The sequence below is a fragment of the Aethina tumida genome, chromosome 1, assembly GCF_024364675.1.
Source record: "Aethina tumida isolate Nest 87 chromosome 1, icAetTumi1.1, whole genome shotgun sequence".
Classification (NCBI taxonomy): domain Eukaryota; kingdom Metazoa; phylum Arthropoda; class Insecta; order Coleoptera; family Nitidulidae; genus Aethina; species Aethina tumida.
In genome coordinates, this window is record NC_065435.1 from 66,143,946 (window position 1) to 66,161,398 (window position 17,453).

General features: G+C 32.3%; 2 protein-coding genes across 5 annotated transcripts; one reads left to right on the forward strand and one right to left on the reverse strand.

Moving 5' to 3' along the window:
- Positions 1-1,308: 1,308 nt before the first annotated feature.
- LOC109608394 (G protein pathway suppressor 2) lies at positions 1,309-4,537 on the reverse strand. Of its 3 annotated transcripts, none has more exons than XM_049961209.1 (6): positions 4,462-4,537; positions 3,599-3,961; positions 2,251-2,483; positions 1,967-2,017; positions 1,618-1,908; positions 1,309-1,547 (listed from the first exon to the last, which is right to left on the reverse strand). In XM_049961209.1, exons 1-5 carry the CDS (start codon positions 4,479-4,481, stop codon positions 1,634-1,636), a joined length of 942 nt encoding a protein of 313 aa, XP_049817166.1. In that variant the 5' UTR covers positions 4,482-4,537; the 3' UTR covers positions 1,309-1,547; positions 1,618-1,633. The 3 variants fall into 3 exon arrangements, with proteins under 3 accessions (XP_049817166.1, XP_049817165.1, XP_049817164.1); XM_049961208.1 differs by having other exon boundaries at positions 1,309-1,566; XM_049961207.1 differs by having other exon boundaries at positions 1,309-1,908.
- A 3,607-nt stretch (positions 4,538-8,144) lies between these two features.
- Positions 8,145-12,696, forward strand: LOC126265542 (uncharacterized). Of its 2 annotated transcripts, XM_049967295.1 has the most exons (3): positions 8,145-8,273; positions 10,049-10,367; positions 10,439-12,696. In XM_049967295.1, the coding sequence occupies exon 3, from the start codon at positions 10,869-10,871 to the stop codon at positions 12,285-12,287; it is 1,419 nt and encodes a 472-aa protein (XP_049823252.1). In that variant the 5' UTR covers positions 8,145-8,273; positions 10,049-10,367; positions 10,439-10,868; the 3' UTR covers positions 12,288-12,696. The 2 variants fall into 2 exon arrangements, with proteins under 2 accessions (XP_049823252.1, XP_049823256.1); XM_049967299.1 differs by having other exon boundaries at positions 10,049-12,696.
- The last annotated feature ends 4,757 nt before the right edge of the window (positions 12,697-17,453 follow it).

Consider the following 17,453-nt stretch of genomic DNA (forward strand, 5'->3'; position numbering starts at 1 on the left):
AGATCGAAAAATAAAGTTATTATTCATGATTTCAATAATGATGTTATTTGTTTAAAAAAGTGATGTAATCATTTATTCATCGTTGGAATTACAAATGAGTTTTTAACCCCCCCCCACTTTTGAATTTTAAATAAATAAAAAAAGAGCAGAATTTACTATTTCCGAAGAAATATGAAGATAATGAAATGCACTGTAATCATTCAAAATTAATGCAAAAATTACTAAACATTAGTCCTTAATTACAGTTTGGTCTAATATCATTACATTTAGATAGTAATATGTAACACAATAAATATGAAAAGAATTTTTAATATGTATGTCTCATTCTAATAATAATTAGTTGAGTAAAGGACAAAAAAGATAATTTTCAATATTTTTTTTATTATGTAGTGATTTAATAAGTTAAAATCTTGTCCGAAATATGCAGACAACTTTCGAATTGAAACTCATTATTTGAATGTGAAAATTTTTCATGTTAACGATATTAATGACAATTGTAATTATAAAATATTGTTGAGCGTTCTGAATATTAAAAAAATTCTGGTTATTTTGTCACTCTACCAAATTCTATACCTGAAAATTGTAGAAGGCAATAATTTAAATTATAAAAATTGAAAAATTGCGTATCACAAGAATTAGAGTTATTAAATTAACAGAGGATGATCACCATCAATGTTCAAAGTATGAGTAATATTGCGCTGGATTGTTTGAATCTTCGCGTATATTTCTGATTACTTATATCTAATATAATTTTTAAAATACTTCAAATATTATATTTATTTGTAAATAATAGTAGTGAGTTTTATAAAAAATAGGAACGATGAACGTTGGTGGACTTTACTTTAAATGTACTATCGTAATTGATAGCTCTAAATAACCAGATATATCACATATATATCAACATATATAAAGATAAATAAGGAAAATGTCAGTAAGGCATTATATAAATGTTCAGTACTTAAGTGACATTGTGGACCGTTTAAGAAAAAACCTTAATTGGAGGCCCTCGTCTGCAAAAAGTTCTTCAGTGTACAGCTATAAATGTCTCACAGACAACGATTTTTGTGAAAAAAAATCAACGAAACAATGAAATGCTAAAATTCTTTAAAAATTTGGGAAAACATTGAAGGGTTTCAATGTATTTCGACGAAATTTGCATTAAATTTCCAGTCAATTTTAAATTAGATTTCATGTGAATGACACCAAAGGACAACAGTGAAGTGAATTTTTCAATCGTTCTTCGAAGAAGGTTTATCGTATCTATTTGTTTGTTCTGTGGACGCCAAACATAATTAAGTAATTATAAGTAAAAAGATGTTTGTATCAGTAGAAATACAACAATTACTTGAAATACTATCTATAATTTCACAGATATCAGTAATTATAAAGTTTTATGATCCGGCTAATGTTTTGTAGACGTCGCCAGTTCGGAATACCAATTTTCGTAATTTATTGACCATACCATAAATTTTTGTAGGTCTCATCTTCATCCATATCATAGTAAAGATTTTATCAAAAAATGTTTAACCATAATAACACAATATATTCTGTGTTAATAACAGAAATCTGAAAATCATTATAGATGAATCAATTCATCATTTTTTAACGTATCCATACATGAAACCGACGTAAATTATTCCCTGGGTAAATAACCCCCCATACCTCCCTGGTACACTCGCCCTTGATAAACCTGCTGCCCCTGAAACTGCCTAACGTATCCCAAAGCTTTCTGGTGGCCCGCCCTCGAATGGTAGTCGTGTTTGGATTCCACGTAGACCGTTTGGGGACGGGAGTCGTAGGCGCGCTGCGACTGAGTTGGTATTGGAAAATAGACGGGTAGTTCTTGGGGGTTCGGTGGCGGGGGTACAGGATAGAAGGCAGAAGTCTGCGATGCGTACTGCGAGGGTTCTGAAAATGAGATTTGGATGGGTTATGGTGCGAGTCAAAAGGGATGATAGATACTTACTGTTCCACAGGACGGCGCGAGAGAGTTCGCTGGTTCGACGTGTGTCGTCTTCTGGAAGTAGATGATGATAGAATGTGTTAGTTTTTTATTTCAAACTTAGTCTTGTCATTTACCTTTTGTAAATTGTGTTGGTACAAAAAATCAAATTCTACATTTGTAGTAAATTAATCTAATTAAAATTTTAATTTGTTAATTTTCTATTTATTTAAAATCTTGACTCGTTTTCCAACACGACGGTCACTTTACGACAAATTTATACTAATAACAATAAAAGCAATACTCACTTTGCGGCGAAGTCTGATACCCCATCTGCTGCTGCTGCGCAGGCTTGTACGCGTATCCCTGATGGTACATCGATACGGGCACAGCGGGCTGAGGGCTCGGGCTCCGCGGCCGCTTCACAGTCGTCTTGTATTGTTGGCCGGCTACTTGTTGACCTCTTGGAGCCGGTGATATGTAAACTGTCTGCGGCACGAACGCACCCGGCATAGTCTGTAGGGCTGACAGATGCATGTCGCTGTAATCAACAATAAAAATTGATAAAATGTGGTCTACATTTATTAAATTACTGGCATCAATTCCCTATTCTAATTATACAAAGGATCGTACAAAATTTTATTTTATTTTTGCTTTTCCTCCCATATTGACTTATTTAGTTGTAAACTTTTAACAGGCTCTGGTAGAAACTCTCTCTGGTAGAAAAGAGTGTGGAATATTTTTAAAAATTCGATTTTTATCATCTGCGATTTTTGCCTAAACACGTTTACTTTTCACTTGAATTTAGGTACAGTATATACAATGTGGCATGGCAAAAACATTAGATATTACTGGGAGTACTGTTCGAAGATTTTGTGTAAATTCGTCCACGTCCAGGACGTTCACGAAAAACAACTCCTAAGATAGAAGATAGATAAATTATAAAAAAGTTTTCCCTCAAACATCCTCGCTAAACATAGTAGACATTTCGACACAATTTTATCTAGATGTTAACAGCAGAACAGTGAGAAATTTTGAAGAGATAAAAATAAAAATACAATAGATAAAGAATATGTGAAGTCAATACAACGTGCTTATGCTTAGACGTAAATTAATTTTAGATGTGAGGGAACAATTTGAATGTTGGAACCTGGAATTAATGAAATAGATATCCCAGGTGGACTCAATGTTGCACAAAGTATTATTTCTCGCTTGTGTACAGGAATTATAGCCATTTTGAAAGATGGGAAATTAACTGAAGTACTTATTTTTCTCATTTTTCTACTATGAAAAACGTAGTAGATAAGCTATATAATAAAACATTTTTTTGGTATCGCAGAGCTTATCTTTAGATCTTTTGAGTTATTCATTAAGTATTACATAAAATTTAACCCATGTAATTTTTTATATTACACATTTTTTCAAATATATAGACAATATATCTCAGTAATATCAAAATACGTATTTATAAAATCAAATTCATTTTAACAACACAGTAGAGCTCATTGCACAACAATTTTTGAACACATAACACAGTCATTTGAGATTAATGTAGACGAGGCTTCAAACGAAAAACTTTTGAAATTTTACAATACCGACACATTTCATTAATTTTAAAAACAAAACAAACCATAAAATTTAGTATAATTTACTCACTTCTCCTTAACAAGTTGCCTCCGGCGATTATCGTCTTCGTTCAGCACCTTTTTGAGCTGCAAAAACAATTGGTGCTTCTCCTCCTTGAGCTGCGTCAGCTTCGTTTCCAGTTGTTGGATTTGTTCTCGTGTCTCACCCAAAGTCATCACATCCTGCTGTTCTCTAGCCTCACGTTCTTTCCTCAACCGTTCCTCCTCGACTTCAGCTTCACGTTCTTGCTTTTTACGCGCACGTTCACGTAAAATGTGCGTTTTTAGGACGTTCCACATTTGGTCCGGATTGGGTTTAGGGTTTTCGGTCGTTGCGGCTGGCATTTTCTTGGTTCGTCTTCTCACTGAGACGCCATTAATGTTTTTGCGTCGGCTGGAGTAAAAAAAAACAGTTTTCCACGCTTTTGAATTTGTTGGAGCAGTAGGTGGCGCCTGTTGCTAGAACACTTTGGTTTCGCTACTCTTTGAGAGAGGGGGCCCCCTTAACGGTTTTATTATTCGGTTTACAATGGATTGAATAAAACTACCTGTTTGTTGGTTTTATTTTGAGATTTAAATTCGTTTGTTAATATCAATAAGCTTTGGAATTTCGTCATTTTCGTGATTTAAAAAGATATTTAACTGTAGCCACTGTTTTTAATGTTTATCATTTATATCACCAAAGACTTTACGAAAGAATATTAAGTAAAAACTATCATTGGAATTAATTTTAGGAAACATATAGTACATATTTTAAAATTTTTAAAATCCACATTTATTAGTACGTTTAGACGTTTAGTATAAATATATGTTAAATTTGCAAAATAATTTGGAATATATATATTTTTTTTACGAAAATTGTATGACATTCTTCCCGTTCTTTTCAACACATACCGTCTACGAGATTTCCCCATCTCACGTAACAAAAGGCTGATAACTCGATAACACGTATTAAAGGAAGCGTAATGACTTTTTTGACACAGTCATTAATTTCTGGACATGTTGTTTACAACCTATTACCATGTCTACCAATTTGTTGTTTCAGTGAACATGAGCCACTGTAGAAACTGCTTTATTCATTAAATAAATTATTAAGGAATCATTAACTTTACAATATTTTTTTATTTGGTAGTTTTATTGACGAATCGTCTAAATTTAAGTCTTAAAAAAATAGCTAAGTTAATAATATTCCAACAATTTGCTTTATGAAACTTTCGAAAATTTCAAACAAGAAAAACTTGGTGCTGTCATTCTTGACATCCATTGTTTCATATATGTTTCTTGTGAATTTTCTATAAAGTCTACACCCACGTAAAATGAGTATGTTAATAATTGTAATCTGCTTTTCCAGGTTCATGTAATTCACTCTATTCTTCTTCAAAAAGCACCTGATGGGCTGTTGTACCATGTCCTCCAGATTATAGGCCCTCTTTCGAGGCAGCTCGGTGGCTTAACTCAATTTATTCCCATCCCCAAAAGGGACATCATAGCCGTTAGACGTCTATTTATTTCAAATGCATTTTCTGTCATAGTCTCAAAATTGGTATTCGAAACATCATTACAGCAATTTTGAATCCTAAGCTTCGTGAACTTGCTTGATTAAAAGCCATATTTTTAACAAGTTTTACACATCACTAAATTACTAATTGCATAAAAAACTGACACAAAGTGAAGAATGATCCATGAGTTGGATCAACCAAAATATTTTCATTATAACAGTCCTAACAATAACACTGGTTGGTCTCGTAGTAAACGTAACTTTCTAATGTTGAGTGGAACGCTGTAATTCAAAGAGAGATATGCATAGTAAAGTTTAGTGTGTTATTTTTGAAGGTATACACTATCGTTTTTTTTATTTTTTCAATGTTCCACACATGAAAACCAAGGAAAACTCCTCGCTACTAGCTGATCAGCTACAAAATGTTACAGGAGCTCGTATCGCAATCGTCAAAGAATTCAAAGATAATAGCATGGGGAGGAATTTGTTATAATGGCCGTACAGAATTGTACACATATTAACACACAATGGCCGGCCCTCTATATGTCAGGAATATTGTCAATGGTATAATTTCAAATTTTTAAGCTGCTATCGGTGACAACGTTTTTGTTGGCGATAATGCTTGTTCGAATAGGAGTTGTGCTTGAACGGTTTGAAACGTTGGATACTGAGACCCCATAACTTCCCTCAAGGTCACCTGTCCTAAATCCTATCAAGCATGCATAAGCATGCATCAGAACTTTAAGCTATTACTTCAACAACATGCCTCAAAAATAATTGAAGCATGCATAGAAACTCATACAATTTACTTTATGATTTCTACATGATTATAACATCATAAATTGTAAAGGGAAGTGGAGTTTACTAAGAGTTTTTCAATTTATACCTGTTAAAGACAACCCATACAATGGTAAAGCTTATATTTCACTGCTAGGCTTTGTGTGAGAAAGCCTATGTATGAAACTTCGACGAAGTTTGAAACGGTTTAATCACAGTCTTTTTTAAAATGAAAATAAAAATGCTTTCGACTTTATTGAATTAAAATAAAAAATACATAATATAATACATACAAACGTCATTGTTATCGAGAAATATACCTAAATCAACAGTTTGGAATATAATTAGGCATTATTGTCAAATTATATATATATATATATATATTAGGCAAATCTTTGGAACGTTCAAAATTAATTTCTGAAAGAAATAAAAAAATATTAATGAAAATTTTGCAAAAATGGTTGAATTTTAGCGACAAATCGAAATTCGACGTTTGTGTTGGTGATTGCCTAAAACTCACGGTAAAGTTTCCCAAAGGAGTTATTATTTGGAGTAGGAGGACGCTACAGTAATAGGATCTTTGATTTATTGATGGCACTGAAAACGCTGCAAAGTATCAACAAACACTGCAAAATAGTCGTAAAAGTATAGAAAAACTGGATGTTGTCAAAAATTATACTTTTCAACGGGATGGAGCCCGTCATACATTGAAAACCACAAAAAATGGCGACAACAATATCAATGTTCTTTGTTGGCCTTCCAGCAGTCCTGATCTGAATTTCATTGAAACAGTATGGTATACATTGAAACAAATATTAACACAACGGATATTACTCCAAATTTAGGCCAAAATAGAGAAGATTTGGCATGAATTTACTCCGGAAAAGTGTAGGCTCCTAGAGAAGTCAATGCCTAAACGAATTCAAGCGGTCATTAAAGTGATATGTGATATGACTCCATATCAAACAATGTCGTACTTTGTCCCAATATTTATTTGTCACACCAAATTGATACTTTTCTTCTTTATAAGTTATAATACAAGTATACAAGAGTATTTTGTTATTTGTGTTCGTACATTGTTTTCATTAATTGTTAGTAAGCTACTCTCCCCAGGTCGTTGTGGTAAGGGGGAAAGCTATAGCAGCCTTTGTTGCTTTGAAATCTTTCTTCCTTTCTAAACGCCTTTCCTCTTCTCTTAAGCTGCGCGTTTTTAACGCGACAGTCCGCTCTCTCTTCACCTAAGCTCTTCCTATATAGGGCACCGCCGCTCCTTGGCTCATTAGGTCCCTGCAAGGGACCTACATGAGGCTAGTGAGGTCGGCCCTTGGTGTCCCATACTATGTTCGTAACAGTCAAGTCTGTTTCGAATACAACATTTCCTCTCTTTCGGAGCTGCGGCGCAAGCATGCCCTCAATCTCCGGAGATCTATCTTTCAACACTCTAATCCGGAGATTGCATGCTTGTATGATATCCAACCCTGTGAATCCGACAGATACAAGAGACCTTGTCTCTTGGCTGTCTAGACCTCTGCATCTCTTTGGGACATCTTTTCTTTACTATGTAGCGATTGCTACGTACCTCTTTATGTTTCCCTTCTTTCTATTTTCCTAAACCTTTATGGTTAACTACTCTTAGGCCATAATCTTCGGATCGGTGCCCGGAGAGGGGTTTTTAGTCGGTAAAGTCCGGCACTACGTCTTGTAGATTTCCTCCTCTTTGTTCCAATAAAAAAAAAGTTAGTAAGCTAAGGATATAGTATTCTACATAGTGTCTCTGGGCATTTACGTACAGAAATTTGAAAGAAATTTTTTGTTGTTTTAGTTATTAAATTTCTGTTTTTTCGGCATATTAAGAATAAAAATATAAAAAATATTGTAAAATATTGTTTTTAATATTAACATCGTTAAAATATTAATTATGAATGAGGCATCCCGTACCTACCCGCATTTGAGTAGAGGTCTTTGTTCGGTAGATCATCATAATATTATCGATGTTTTCATCCGCTTGCACATTGTGGTGCAATGGTGTTTCACGTAACGCAGTTAATCCAGTGACGTCAGATTTACATTAAAAGTAAAAAGTAGGGATATAAAATAGTAGAAGCTTCTTAAAAGTTCTAAGTAATTAATGTGAATGTATTAAAGAAATATATGATTTTAATAATAATGGAATATTTAGTGTATTTTTGTATGATTTCATTAAGATGTGTCCTTAAACTTTAGTATTTTAGTTACATATTATGGTACTTACAAATAATATGGCAGTGTTGCCTTAACATTACTTAAATAATCTGGGCCTCTCTTTCAATTTTATCGTCACCAATATTTGTATAAGTATATTTGATATCATGATCTAAAATAAACAAGATTAGAAATAATTGAGTGATATAGTATATGTATAGTAAAATTGTGTTTTCTGAATTTGAGTTTGGTAAGTTTACTTTAATCTAAAATAAATGACTAATGTTTTTATATTGTTATATATATTGAGTTTGTATGTATATGTATAATTACTCTCTTAAGGTCAGCTGGGAAACCCAAACCTCTATTTAGATGCAATATAATTTATATTTTATTTAAAATAATTACACTACATAATTTCCTCCGTTATTCATTTTGTACTAACCTAACCCAAATCAAAATCATTTCTACTTAAATCTCATCTTAAACAAAATAAATGCGCATTGTTACAGAAGTACCACACTTTTGAAAAATATGTAATTTCTACACAACTTTAAATAAAATTGTTAATATTTTGTTATTCGTTATAACCACCTGTGAACGGTTTTTTGAAAATATTTTATTAAATATGTAATTATTGACAATGGAACATCGTTATTTTCAGTGATAAATTTCAACTTCAATAACTTCATCAAAAGTTTAAAATGTTTCGTCATTTGACCTCGCCTTAATTTTTTTCATGTTTTGGCCTTTTTATATGTGTATGATAATTATATTTTGTTTTCGAGTTTTTATTTGTGTTGTAAAATTGTATTCTTCATAAAAAATCCCAAAAAACAAGATTTCACAAAAAATCAACTTAGACTTGAGGCACGTGTCGTTTGTTCATTAAAAAAATTCTTAGTTTTTTCTTACCAAAATAAATCTTTTTAGGAGGCGTCGCAAGAAATTTAATTTTTAATGACCAGTCTAACACACATATTTATTTTACCAAAAAATAAATCTAAATGATATTTTTTACTTACTTCTTAGTCGACAAAAGTAACTGTTTAACTATTATTTTATATGTTTCATACAATGTTTCTAATAATAAATTATTCATTCGATCTCAATTCTACTGAAGTTCTTGTCAAATAGGTGTTAACAATTTGTTCTCGTTGTTCAACGATGGTTCAGTGGTTCCATAATAATCAAAAGATTTGTTGCCAAACAGTATACGAAATTTTCAGTTAGTATTGTGTTAATGTTATGTTAATATTCTCGTTTTATATGAATAACTTTAACGATTTCTCAAGTTCAAATCGAAAAACCCGTGAAAGCAATTTTCTCAAATACAAATCAAAAAAATAATATACTGTGACTTCCTTGGAAAACAATTATAGATGTTAATTAACCGTTTCTCCCATGTCTAACGACAGTGGGAATTCCACCATGTAATCGCAACAGTAACTTTTGTTAAGTAGACTGAGCCTCACTTTCAATTTACTCATTTTATTTTAAAGATTGTATTTTTTTAATACGTCAAATAAATTTAAATAATTTTATGTTTCATATTATTTTATTATTATTCATGACTAAAATTATTTTATTTATGATATATTTCAAATCGGTCCTTTTGAATTCCACTGAAATCTTTATATTATCCTACTGAATATTTATTTCCAATTTTATTTAATCAATCGAAAATAAAACAATTTTCATAAGCATGTCGTTTATTTTTGGAATAGTGGTAACTGATGTTTCATTTGATTGAAACAAATTTAACGTTGGACGCCTAATTAGCTTTCTAATAAAATATAATTCATCTCAGTCGGGACTACTCTTCACTCAGGATGCTACTTTAAGTAAAATCATAATTTGAACATAAATAATTTATTATTATTCAGCGAATACAAATTAGCCTAAAACTAAGAAATAAAATTTATAAAACTGTTTTATTGTAAACTAGTGTTATAATATGAAAGTTATTAATAACCAAAAATGTTCTATTTTATAATAAATATTTTTTTATATTTTCATTTACAGAATACTACTTAACGATTTATGATGGAAGTAGACAACTCTTCTGATCCTGGTGGGGCTGAAAATACTCATGAAGAAAAAACACATAGAAAGTTTATAGATTATGTGCTTGATCAAGAAAATTTCGTTACGCATATAACAGAAGAGGATTTAAAAAACACAATCGGTTATTCAAATCAGAAAATTAATAGTCAAACAATAACACAAAATGAAGAGGAGAAAATTGTATATATGGAAACTGTTCCGTTCGTCGAGGCCGCTTTAAAAGAAGCAGAAAAGACTAGAACTGAAAATGGTGCTGTTACATTTAGCACTACCGGAGGTGCCTGTTTAGACTTTTATTTAAATATTATGGAGGGTTCTAAAGGAAATCAAACACTTGATTTGTTGCAGAAAGCCTGGGATGAATCACCCCTTTCTGCTTTTAAATTGGTGGCTTCTTTAAGAGATATCAAGAAGGGTAAAGGTATCAGAACTCAATATCAATATTGTCTTTATTGGTTATATAATAACCATCCTTTAACATTGTATAATAATTTGGAGGAATTAGTCACGTTTGGGTATTGGAAAGACTTACTTCACTTCATAATGACAATTTGCTTTAATGGATTTGTACCCACTTATTTAGTTGGCGATGATTGTGGAAAGAAATCTAAAAAAAATATATTCACCAACGATGAATACAGTTTAAAAGTTTTGGAATATTTTGGCCAACCAGGCTGTATATACCCTAAAGAAGAAATTGAACAATTGAACACTATTAGAGAACAAATTAGAAATTTTAAATCAATTGCTAGAAAGAAGGAGAAACAAATGAATAATAATGTTAGGTGTTTCCCATTTTTCGGAACAAAATAAAAGCACATTACAAGATTTAATCGAAGAGGAACGAAGAGCGATAAAAGCTATAACAGAAAAAATGAGCGCATTAAGATTGAAATACGCAAGAGAAAAATTTAAAAATGATCTTAAATATCGTATTTTTCATGTTAAAGTTGCTCAAATATTTGCTCAACAATTAATTAAAGATAAAAAAGAAAGTGAACATTCTACGAAAAAAATATCATTAGCAGGGAAATGGGCACCGTCTCTGAAAAAGCATTTTGATCGTTACACCTTAATTGGCACCACGATATCTACTGAGATTTTTAAAATTACCAAAGATCTTGGATACAGTCCTGAAGACTTTCCTAATCTATGTTTTGAACATGAAGAATGCCCTTTTGCAAAACAAATTTATTTAGCTCGTAAAAATTACCGTACAAATTATTATGTGAAACTACATACAGATCTCAAAGTACCCGAAATATTTATGACGTCTGGGAAATGGCAAGAAATTGAATATAACAGAGTTCCTGCGAAGTGTATGACTAAAAATCGTTCAAGTTTTTTGAAACATGATAAAAGTAGATTCGAAGAGTTTATCATGAGTCCTTATAAGAAAGTCGCAGGTGGCACATTGACACCCATACAGCTCATCAATCGCGCCTTCAAAGTAATGAAGTTGAAACCAAACAAGAATATTGAGGAAACATTATTACAAAAACAGTGGGAATCGCTAGTAGAGTCGATTCAATCGAAAAGTAATTGCCTTTTATCAAATGCCGTCAGTATTTGTGATGTAAGTGCATCTATGGATGGTGATCCGATGCTTGCAGCTATCGGACTGACATTAATGACGTTAGAAAAATCTAATCCTCCTTGGAATAATATTTGTATAACTTTCAGTGAACATCCACAGTTTCATAAGGTTAATCCTGACATCACTTTCATTGAAAAAGTAAATTCACTTAAAAATATGATATGGGATGCTAATACTAACTTTGATGCAGTGTTTGATTTAATTCTTGACTTGGCAAAAAAAAATAATTTAAAACAATCTGAGATGCCGAGTATACTTTTAGTTTTTACTGATATGGAATTTGACGAAGCATTTCATAAACCCAATAAAACTAATTTTGAAAATGCCAAACAAAAATTCGAAGCTAATAATTATGAAATGCCTAATGTGGTATTTTGGAATTTAAGAGCTAAAGCGAAAGGTAAAGAGACATCACCTGTTCAAAAGGATGAAAATGGGGTTCTGCTTCTGTCCGGATACTCTTCTAAAATGTTGTCATATATTTTAGATTTCACCGATGATAATTTTGCGGAAGACATTTCCCATAAATTAACTCCAGAAGAATTTTTAAATCAGGTGGTGAATGATGAACGTTATAGTAATTTGGTGATTTATGATTAATTACAAAAACTATATATATATATATATATATATATATATATATATATATATATATATATATATATATACAATATTATTATTAAACATTTATTTTTATATCAAGTCAATAATTATGATTATTATAAAATAGAATAATTACTTTAGTTTCTTTTTTCAAAAGTGTGAGTTTTTATTTTTTATACATTAATTCTGTTCATTAATATGAACCTATCGATAATACATGATGACTAACGCTGAGCTACGTAACATGCTCTGAAGACGTGTCATTCAGACGGCAACACATGAATAGTGTGTTAACACTAATTATTTAGTGTTATTATTTAATTATTATATTATTGTTATTATTTATATTATTATTGTTATTATTTAATTATCTGTATTATTGTGATTTGAATAAACATGTTTGGTTACCAAAGTACCAGGGTATTATTTACTGCAATTACCAGGGCACCACAAGTGGCGACGAGGATTTTATTCGAACCAAGGTAGTAGAAAATCTCAATCAAAAGTAAATAATGCGCAGAGAACCTTAATGCGAGTGGCTACAGGCTAGAAAGAAAGGGTAGAGAACCTCAATACGAGCGGCTACAGGCCAAGAAAAAAAAGGGCAGAATATCTTCAATATAACACATCGTTCAATAAGTCCCGAGACTAACAACGAAAACAACATTTTTTTTTTTCAAAAATCATTTTTATTCCTCAATATAATTTCCTTTTAGAGTGATACAATCGTTCCAACGCCTTTCCAACATTTCTATACCATGTTTATAAAAGGATTTATCCTTTGCTTCAAAATAGAATTCAGTTTCGGCAATGACCTCCTCATTCGAGCCCAATTTTTTTCCCTAGAGCATTTTCTTGAGATCAGCAAAGAGCCAGTAGTCGCTGGGGGATGGGGAAGCAAATCAAAGCCCAACTCGTTCAATTTTGCCATTCCTTTCATGGACTTGTGGCATGATGCATTGTCTTGGTGAAAAAGGACTTTTCTTCTTCATGTGCGGTCGTTTTGCTGCGATCTCCTCCTTCAAACGTACCAACAAGTCAATATAATAATTACTGTTGACCGATTTACCTTTTTCCAGGTAGTTAATGAAAATCACGCCATGTGTATCCCAAAAACAGACGCCATGACTTTGCCAGCAGACTGCTGCGTTTTTGGACGCTTTAGGCGGCTTTCGCCGGCCATGCGCCACTCAGATGATTGCCGATTCGACTCCGGAGTGAAATGATGTATTCATGTTTCATCCATGGTCACGTATCGACGCAGGAAATCCTTTTTATTGCGAGTAAATAGCAATAAACAGCTCTCTGAATCGTCGACTCGTTGCTGTTTTTGATCCACTGAAAGCAATCGCGACTCCCACTTGGAAAAAATCTTTTTCATGCTCAATTTTTCGTGAAGGATTGTAAATACGCTTCCAGATGATATCTCACGGACCTCATTTTGCGATTTTTTATTATGATTTTTAACACTTCACTCACATTTTCCGGTGTTACGGCTTCCAATGGCCTACCCGAACGTTTCGCATCTTTTGTGTCCGTACGGCCACGTTTAAACTCAGCATACCACCGACAAATCGTTGGTTTGGATGGGGAGGTATCCGGGTAATGTTTTTCAAGTCATTGCTGGGCTTCTACGGTGTTTTTACCCATTAAAAAACAATGTTTTATCAATACGCGAAACTCGCTCTTTTCCATTTTTCAAACAAATTACAAAGTGACTTTACTCTAACCTCGATAACTCTGCAGTTTGTGGTCCGATCGACGTGAAATTTTTGCACGTTTCATGTAAAGGTTCGTACTCTTGCGAAAACGTGGCCAGTTTGGTACTACTAGCACCATATCTGGGTTAGTCTCGAGACTTATTGAACGATGTGTTAAGTGGCTATAGGCCAGGAATATATCAAAACAAAGACACAATTTCGAACGTGAAAAACAAAATAAATAATATTACGTAAGATAACGGACCCAGGAATTAAGCCATTCCTATGCGACAACATTGACAAAGTGTCAATCCGATCCGAATGGAAAAAGTGGTTACGTTCATAAAGTTATGCCTAGTATTAGAAGAAATAACTTCTTCTAAACAAAGAAGTAAATTACTACATTTGGGTGGAGCACAGCTTCAAGAAGTAGCTTATAATATTGCTGAAGCAATTATTGCGGATTCGACCAAGGTTAATGTTTTTGAAACTCTTGTCAACAAACTAACCAATCACTTTTCGCCAAAACAAAGTTCAACATTCGAAAGACATATCCTTCGTAACATTAAAACGGAAGAAGGAGACAATTTTAATAAATTTCTCTTAAAGATACGTAACAATGCCAAAGAAGTCTTAGAAATAAATATAAAAGAAAAAATTGTTGATACATGGGCCTCAGTAGACCTTAAGAGGAAATTGCTAGAAAAAGAACGAACATTAGACGAGGTAATTGAACTTTGCTTGATTGAAGAACACATAAAGGATCAATCCAAAGCCATGGATACCTCATCGGATGGACCAAGTATATCTGGAATAAACGTTAATAAAATTAAACTTCAACAAAACACATGTATTAGATGTGGAAGAAAGGATCATGTAGGAAGTTCGTGGAAGTGTCCCGGCCGAAAAGAAAAATGTTACAAATGTGCTAAAGTAGGACATTTTGCTGCATGTTGCAGATCTAGGAAATCAAATAAAAGAGAAAATGAACAGAACGAAAACGGGTCGACAAGAATAAAACGATTTAAACCTATAAATCGACTTGCCCTACAAGAATCTGACTCTGAAGACAATAGCAAAAACAATTTCGAGTGTTTTTAAATAATGCACAACCAAGGAAGTTCAAACATGGTTGATGAAGGGGTGTAAAGTATTTTCCCGACTGAATTTATAACAATTTTTATAACACATAAGGGGATGTTTCGATACAAAAGGCCAATATTCAGTGTTAACTCTGCGCCAGAGATTTTCCAACGCATCTTCGAAAATATACTATCCGACTGCAACAAATGTTTGAACTACCTGGATGACGTAATAGTTTATGAAGATAATGAAAATGAACACGACAAATATCTTAAAAAGGTACTAAAGACATTCAAAGAAAGTAATGTACAGCTTAATGAAACAAAATGTGTTTACAAGGTCCAAGATCTTACAATTCTAGGTCATAAACCATCAAGTAAGGGAATTGATGCTGACCAAACTAAAGTGGAGACAGTAATTAATTTTCGACCCCCTAACACCAAAGAAGAGGTAAGGAGTTTTTTAGGTCTGGTAACCTACCTCGGAAAATTTATTCCTGACTTGACCGACCCACTATGACAATTAACAAAAACTAATGTAAAATTTTTGTGGAAAGATGAACATCAGCAACATTTTAATAACCTGAAGGTTGCACTATCCAAACTACCAACTTTGGCTTATTTCGACCCAAGGCTTAGAACCCGTTTGGTAGTTGATGCCAGACCAGTGGCTCTAGGGGCAGTACCTCTTCAATTTGATAAACAACAGAACCCAAAGGTGATCGCTTTCGCAAGCAAAAGCCTTTCGGAAGTTGAGCGTCGATATTCGCAAACGGAAAAGGACTCCGTTTCCCGGCTATGCCAAATTACATCGCATAGAACGTTTGACAAAGAAAATGAAAAGCACGTATTTTCCTTAGTGGAAATAAATACGCCAGAAGCAATGTGAATTTCACAAGTCATTTCGGAAAGCACAACAGATCCGGAAATAAAAGAAATTATGAGCATGATTGATAAAGATTATTGGGTTTTAAACACTAAAAATCAATTTTTTCCATTTAGAATTGAGCTATGCACTTTGGGTCCAGTTCCTGTTAAGAGGCAGCCGCATTGTTATACCAAGATCATTAAGATCACATGTTTTATATATGGTACACGAAGGACACTCGCATAGTGTGTTAACACTAATTATTTAGTGTTATTATTTAATTATTATATTATTGATCTGTATTATTGTGATTTGAATAAACAATTTTGGTTACCAAAGTACCAGGGTATTATTTAATGCGATTAGCAGGATATCACAATATGTATTAATTAATCAATCTTTTAGATAAATGGAAATTGTTTTTCAAGTTTACTCAATAAAATGTGAAAATAAATAAATATGATTAAATCACCAATGAATTATTGTATGTATTTTATTACTTTAATATATTAATATAATAATAATAATTCTCGAAAATTGTGGTATTCTCTTCATCTAACTAAGAGTTTTTTATTGGTTTTCTAGTGAAGTTTCAAAATCAGTTAACAAACATTATAGTTTTGGATCCTTTCTTTAGGATTGGATAATATTTTTTATACTAACAAGTGCTTAACATTAAGAAGCATTTCTTGTAAAATTACACAACGGAGCAAATGATACTATTACTATGAATAATTTTTAAACATAATAAGTAATTTCATTATAACTGATATTTAAAGTTCCAGTAATTTAGAGACTTTAAGAGTGACCATGTATTGTAGAGGTCGAAGTCGGTTGTACATTTTGCTGGTAGATGGATGGGTAGAAGACAAGAAATGTCCATTAAATGGTCTCCGTGGTTTCCAAATTTAAATCCTTACGTTAAAAACACAAGTGTTCAAATGATGAAGTTCAAATTAATAGTTCCGGACTATTGTAGAACAAAATACAGTAAACGACCTACAAGGAAACAACGAAATTTTAAAAAAGATACATTTAATTTAATTACAATTTTTAAGTCGAATTGACTATTAATGAAGGTGGGCGTTATGTGAAGCATTTTCTTCACAAATTTCTAGTACGAACTTTTTACAAGAGTGATAAAATGAAGATAATAAGTAAGCATCTCAAAAAAAGTATTTATTCCTATTACCACCCGTTAAAAAATTGCCGGTGATTAAGGTGATTTTATCCTTCTACAATTTGTTGTTTAACTTGTTTAGACTGTGCACAAGGGACGATGTTAAAGATTAGGGTTTCATAATAGAGAGAACTCTTAGATTATTTTAACAACAGTATTGTTAAAATTAAAAAATGTCATTAATTGAAGCACTGGTGATATTAGACACGTTTTGCTCTATAAAACTAAAGTCAACACCTATTTTATCTCTTTTACATGTCAGGTTATAAAAGTCTGTTTTGCAACAAATTTTACTGAAGGTCTTACAGAAATTTTAACGAATTATTTATACAG

Coding starts and splice junctions, on each gene's coding strand:
- LOC109608394 (XM_049961209.1), bottom strand. CDS start 4,481: ATGGGGAAATCTCGTAGACG. Junction 3,962..4,461: donor ATGGGGAAATCTCGTAGACG/GTATGTGTTGAA, acceptor TTTTTACTCCAG/CCGACGCAAAAACATTAATG. Junction 1,909..1,966: donor TCGCGCCGTCCTGTGGAACA/GTAAGTATCTAT, acceptor TCTCATTTTCAG/AACCCTCGCAGTACGCATCG.
- LOC126265542 (XM_049967295.1), top strand. CDS start 10,869: ATGTTAGGTGTTTCCCATTTTTCGGAACAAAATAAAAGCACATTACAA.